Source organism: Prosopis cineraria, unplaced genomic scaffold (genome assembly GCF_029017545.1).
Source record: "Prosopis cineraria cultivar Desert tree isolate PC_DT_omini unplaced genomic scaffold, ASM2901754v1 PC14, whole genome shotgun sequence".
In the NCBI taxonomy this organism is placed as follows: Eukaryota; Viridiplantae; Streptophyta; class Magnoliopsida; order Fabales; family Fabaceae; genus Prosopis; species Prosopis cineraria.
In genome coordinates, this window is record NW_026555345.1 from 19,672,969 (window position 1) to 19,679,334 (window position 6,366).

General features: G+C 36.9%; 1 protein-coding gene across 1 annotated transcript; it reads right to left on the minus strand.

Annotated features, from left to right (window-relative positions):
• Window positions 1-418: 418 nt before the first annotated feature.
• Window positions 419-6,162, minus strand: LOC129292126 (kinesin-like protein KIN-13B). Its single transcript, XM_054929650.1, has 12 exons — window positions 5,789-6,162; window positions 5,524-5,673; window positions 5,072-5,251; window positions 4,832-4,933; window positions 3,840-3,917; window positions 3,653-3,734; window positions 2,584-2,743; window positions 2,205-2,507; window positions 1,823-2,041; window positions 1,241-1,736; window positions 1,080-1,145; window positions 419-997 (listed from the first exon to the last, which is right to left on the minus strand). The coding sequence occupies exons 1-12, from the start codon at window positions 5,912-5,914 to the stop codon at window positions 821-823; spliced, it is 2,139 nt and encodes a 712-aa protein (XP_054785625.1). The 5' UTR covers window positions 5,915-6,162; the 3' UTR covers window positions 419-820.
• Between the last annotated feature and the right edge of the window lie 204 nt (window positions 6,163-6,366).

Below are 6,366 nucleotides of genomic sequence, written 5' to 3' on the forward strand. Positions count from 1 at the left end.
TTAAATAGATTTTCCATACGTTAATGTATATAAAATTAAATAGATTTTCCATACGTTACTTAAAATTTAAAAATAAAACACACTTCGTAATTTGTAAGTAGGATAAATTATTATACATTTTTATGTTTTATATTTATGATTGGATTTTTTTAATAATTGCACGTTTAAAAAGTGAGCTATGAACATGGCCAGATATAAAATCATTATGTCAATGGATAATGATCCGGCAACACCACCCTTTTATCTTGGCAGAGGTCTTAGGTTTGAACCTAGCAGGATGCGCGTGTCTCTTTTCTATAGCAATAGACTAGGTTAAGGATACAATTTTTAAAAAGATATAAAATCATTATTTCTAATCCAAAATAGAAGGATAAAGTGGAAAGCCCAACTTCACAACTAGGTAAGCAAAAGCAAAATATTAGAATGCCAAACAAACACTCAGATTTATAAACCGTGACTACGAAAAAAAAAAAATCATTCCGAATATACAATCTCTACAGCACAAGCAGACAATACACAAGTATACAACCACATCATAGTCAAAACACAAAATCCAACAAGAACAAAAGAAAAGAAAACAAATTTCTTGAGGATTCCCGATAGAAAAACAGCAATTCCCAGGGACTTCCCTTCAATTATAACGGCCATTCCTCAGATCGTCAAAAATAGCTTGCGAGAAAAGGATATCTTCAGTTCAAGTCACAGAAGTGACTGTCTGAGGAAGTAACAGCACGTAGAACAACACTGGGTTGATAGTACCATTTCGTCACTCAGAAATACAAAAAATAAACAATAATCATTACCCAATCACGGTTAGTACTTAGTTATCAGAGGACGCCAAAACATTGTACTCCTTCAAATGTCTTTGAAATTGAGCCAACTGGGTCTGCAGTTGAAGAATTCCAGCAGCCTTTCGTGACAAAACTGAATTTAATTTGATAATATAATCATCGAGTTGATTTCCTGGTTCGTCAGCATCCATGAGAAGATTCATCTCCTGCATGTACAGTCATCATCATGTTAAAGACAATGGCTAGCGTAGCAAATAATTTAAACAACGTAGAAGAGATTGTCCTTGCCTCTCTAACAAGGTCCATCGTCTCCTCCACTTGTCTCCTATGAGCTGAAACAAGATCTTCCTCTTCCTAATCAGTTAATAACCAAACAAAGCGATCACCACTTAGCAGTTAATCCCTGTAAAATATTTTCATTAATGAAGCATGTCCAGAATATAATTTACCTTTAACAGGGCATTTAGATCATCATCTGGATTATTCTTAATATTAACCTTTGTCAGATCCATACGTTTCACATGAGAGTCTATCTTCTTGTCCTCCACAGAAGCTAATCGAGTGGTGTCTACCTTCTTAGTTGTCTTTCTCATTCTGTCTTGTTCATATGTTGGCTTAAGGTAATCAACTTCATGTTCAGCTTCGTCATTTAGACCACCTCTTTGACCCCTTTGTGAGTCTGGATACACAGATGCAGCCACATTTCCTCCCACCCTTCCACTGGGAACACGATCCATATTAATTGGAGGAGATGGCTCTCTTTCAAGTTGTCTAGACCAACCAAAACGATTCTTGTCAGTAGAAATGAAATTTATTTCATCCTCACAGGCATCCTCCCTAGATAAAATTGAAGACGAAGGCAATGTTGTTGACTCTCTCAGGCTCAAGGATGAAGAAGAAACGGGATCTTTTCTGGAGCTATTCCCTTTTGACAAACTCTTCACCCTACAGTGCGACTGTCACTTAGAATTGCTCATGATATCATATCAGATGCATCACTTGCGTACATATTAACTTCACAACTAACATACCTGTCAGCATATCGTAAAGTGTTTAGAGTATGCTCACATGAACCTGAGCTCGGTGAAATGCATGATATCATTACAGTGCGTGAGTCACCCACAAAAGAATCTCGCAGGACTTCTGTCAATTTACTTCCTCTGAAAGGAATATGCCCCTGGTCATTGTCAAGAGCTCTGATGCATTCCTTTAAAGCAAGTAAGCTTTTATTGATTTCTGCACCTTCAATCCTGAAATGAAGTCAAGATCAAACTCATCAGTTGTATGGGTATTTTGATAATAGTTATTTTTGCAGACTTGCAAAAGATATAGAAAATAATGGAAGATGTTCTATTAAACTCTGAAGAGGGACAATGATGCAGCAATGCTTAAATTTGAAAACACCACCCACACCTTGTCTGCTTATCATTATCTGTAGTATCGGCACCGCGTTCACTTCCAGCAAGATCAATAAAAGACAGCTTGCCAACAAGTCGAGCAGGCTTTGATTCTGTACCATCGGCTGCTCTTTTGACACAAAGCTGAAGTATGGCATGTGATCGAGAGGATTCCTCATTTGCACCCGTTGTACCAGTACTTCTTGTAGCATTCCCCTTCTCTATAAATTCCCTGATTGCCTCAACATCAGATACTCTGTATTCTTGTAAGCCCACAATGCAAACCTGTTGTTTCCCATCCTCCCTCATGAACAGTTTTCTGCAAAAACGTAAACCAGTCAGCAGCTAAACCCAAAAGCAAGACATTTTGTGGCCCACAAGTTAATATGGCTTACTTTCGATCATTGAGGAGATCAAATACTTTCCCCCCATATATCTCGAAGAAACTAACAAACAATTGGAAACCTTGGTTCCGGTATGTATGATACATCAAATTTAAAATATCTTGGGATGCTTTAAGAGGAAGTGGTTGCATAGTATAGGTCTTCCCGCTTCCTGAAAAAAATAATGATCATGATATCCAAGATATTCAGAAAGAGTAAAGCAGCGTGAATAAAAAAACACATTAAACATGTTATCCAAAATATTCAGAAAGTGTAAAGCAACACAAATAAAAAGACATTAAATTAAATACAAAAGTTAGGCACTCAATAAATTAGCATAGAGGATAAATATAGGCTTATCCTGCCAGCTATGTAATAACACCATAGCTTGTTCTATTTAAGTCACCAAGGAGTTAACTTTGATATAGATTGAAGAAGTTGACAACAAAAGTAAAAGAAGTATTCAAAACAATGGGGAGAAGGGAGTACCAATGGAAGAGAATTTTTTTTTTTTTTTGGGTGGTTTCACAATTCTACTTAGTTTCAAATTTTAATGGTATTACCTAATTTCATTAAACATTACAGGGAAAAAACATTGAAGAAAAACATAAGGAACAAAAGATTGCTAAATCCTACTCTCTGTCAATTTCATGGCAAAAGGAAAGAAAAGGCAGAGTGGTTAGGTAGTTAAAAGAAGAAACTCCCGGAGTATTTCTCATAATTCAGTTCTTCAACGTATGAAATATGAATAGGTGAGTTTAAATGCAGCAATTTTCAATGATATATCTTCCATAAATACATTAGCTTAAAATCACAAAACTATGTAAACAATTGGTATTACCTAATTTGCTTAAAGGTTGAATATACCTTGCTATATTCAACCCTTAAGCAAATTATCAAGTATTCAAAAATAATAATAATAATAATAATAAGGTAACTACCCTCAAAATAATAAGAAACATAGAAATTTTAGTTTAAATCTTAGCAATAGGATGATAATCCTTTTTGTAAGTATTTGATAGTGTTAATAATCAATACATGCACTCCTATTTTTCTCAATCAACGTTAAGCAGATACTTGCCTGTTTGGCCATATGCAAAGCAAGTAGCCTTTGTTCGTTGGAAAATAAGAGGGACAATAGGTTCCACTGTCTCAGAATACACCTGTAGAAACAAAAGTGGAACAAAACACAATCAGAATGATCTAGTGATAAAGGGGGAATTGTCAGTTAATGTGGTAAAACAAGCTAGAGCTTGTTATATACTCACTTTATCATTTGAAACATCTTCATTCAGTACAGCATCAAAAACAAATTCATGTTTCTCAACATATTCTGTTAAGTCAACCTGTAAGGCATAGACATTGGAGAAGATTAAACTCAGATTGTACAAGCACCAATAGCTTATAGTTCAGCATGTCAAATTTCTAGGGGCAAAAAGTTAACAAAGATGTACCAACATTAGGTACAAAACACTCAGCAGATTGTATATTTGACAGCAGTTGGGAGATAGAGTGGAATTTTAAACTGACAGTCGAATATTTGAGAATTAAAAAGAGAGCTAGACCTTCTAAAAAGCTTAGATGCTGGGTTGAAACAGGTTGACTGAAATATTCATTGAAGTGGAAAAACAAAAAAGATGGTTTGGTAGCTCTGAGTCCATTTGCAACCTACCTAGTCACTTCCAAAAGGTTGTGAAGAAGTAAAAGATTTATGGAATGCTATTTAACATAAGTATCTTGTGATGAAGTCTAGATAGTAAAAATCCTCTGACTGGCCCCATAAGCAAGGAAGTACTAAAGATGCAGGTTTTGAAAATGAAGTGTGTAAAGAAAAACAAAGCCAAAAGAATAAGATGCTATTTTTGTTGTTGGGTTGACTTCTGAGCTTGCTTAATCTCAAAATTAAAAATGTTCATCACAAGCTACAGTGGAAGACTGAAACTATCAAATAACTAGTATTTGGACCCATGCAGCGCATACAGGATGCTCAAACAATAAGTTGACTATATTAGAATTTATCTTTTTCTATTTTAGGCACTTATAAGCCTTTCTCTTGGAATTTATAATTCTTAAGCACAATTCTCTCTCAAGTTGGAGTTTTTAGTCATAAGATGAACAGCAAATGTTCACAGGCAAGTAAACATATGGCAAAACCATGTGCTTTTATTAGAATATTGGAGATCAAATTCAAAACAGGTTTCATATTATGAAAAGATAGGTTCTTTAAGACACACAGACAGCCCACACCACACTCACTCACCTTAAGTTTCCTTTCATGAACCGTGAGAGCATTGGAATCTATGGTGATGATATCTTCCTCTTTCTTTGCCATTTCTTTTTTATTTTGTGGTCTCTTGCGAACCTGCAGCAGTGGTATTATGTCAAAATGCAATTAGCTCAAGGAACTAAAGGCCTTTGCCCTTTGCTGAACAGTAGTCCAATTTATAATGAAATGATTATATGAACTAACAAAATGAAAAGATGACTTTAAATAGCATACCACAACTTTGATCTTAGCAACATTGTTTGCTTTCTCTTTATCTGTTGAAAGACTTTTAAAATTGGTCTCAGTGAAGCCCCGAGCTTTGTTGACAGGTAAGGAAGAAAATGGCTCGGAATCATCAAAACTTCTACCACGAACAGGATGATTGGTTAAATACTCATCATGAATATCAGACATCTATTAAGAATCAGATAAAAAAATACCAGTCAGTTGCGTGTTATCAGTTTTCTCGACCATGATCTATAGATTGTATACTTCACCCAAGCATGAAACTTTTGTCCAATTAGCTACCTATTGCTCAACTAGTTCAGAAAAAGAGAATGCAATGTTAATAATAGAATAGGGCAACCTCGGCTTAATTCATACCCAATCCATATCACAAACCATCCATGTAACTACAGCAAACAAGCTAAAATCACATCACATGTATGCAAGTCAATGATACAGACCTCAGGTAAAAGTTCAGTATTGAAGGAATGCAGATCAAGAAGGCCATGAGTAAGCCCGCCGGGAAAGACTTGATCGTCATCGTTCTTCCTCAAGCTGGAAGACCGATATCCTCCAAACCCCTGAAGTCCTCCTACATAAGACCCAAACTCCTGCGCGCCCCCAAAACAATCCCAAATCAGCTCAGCCCAGCCCAGCCGATGCCATATTTGATTCAAGAGAAAAAGCTGAAAGTAAGGCTAAAATGGTCAAGAAGCAAAACGTTACCTGCGTCGAAGTGGACGACTGAAACCATCTTCCACGAGAAGTTGTCTCAAGAAAGTTATCAGAATTCTGACGCTGATGGTGCACTGAGGAATTAGATCGCGGCATCTGCCTCCCCATCACGCTCATACTCCTTCAAAATCCAATCAATCCCCCTCACTCTCAGTCTGCAAGAGAAGCTGAAGTGAGGATTGGTGGATATTTTTGAATGCTTATTTTCTCAGGTAACGAACTCAGCCGTTCGGGAAAAAGGAGGAAGAAAATGATTTTGAAACTTCAAAAGTCGAACCTTATGTCTCTCCCTCTCACGAGCGACACCCACAATAAAGGGGAAGAGTAGCGGCGCGTGTTTTCCACGTACAATCAAACAAGACAGTACAGTGCGTGGGCGGGGTCCAATAATTTTCCAAAAACCGTACCCACGGTCCGCGGATTCCAGTGATTTTGACTGAATCGCGCATGAGAATTTAAAGAAGCAGCGACGCCAGGTGTTATTGCGCGTGGACACGCGCATTTGTGAAGCGGTCAGTCATGTTGGGTAGGCAAATTGTCAACAGCAAAAGAGCCTCACAGCAAAAGAG

Excerpts from the sequence above, each read along its gene's own strand:
- LOC129292126 (XM_054929650.1), bottom strand. The coding sequence starts at position 5,914 with ATGAGCGTGATGGGGAGGCAGATGCCGCGATCTAATTCCTCAGTGCAC. Across the intron at positions 4,934-5,071 it reads TTGCTAAGATCAAAGTTGTG|GTTCGCAAGAGACCACAAAA; the intron begins GTATGCTATTTA and ends CCACTGCTGCAG. Across the intron at positions 2,042-2,204 it reads GATAATGATAAGCAGACAAG|GATTGAAGGTGCAGAAATCA; the intron begins GTGTGGGTGGTG and ends ACTTCATTTCAG.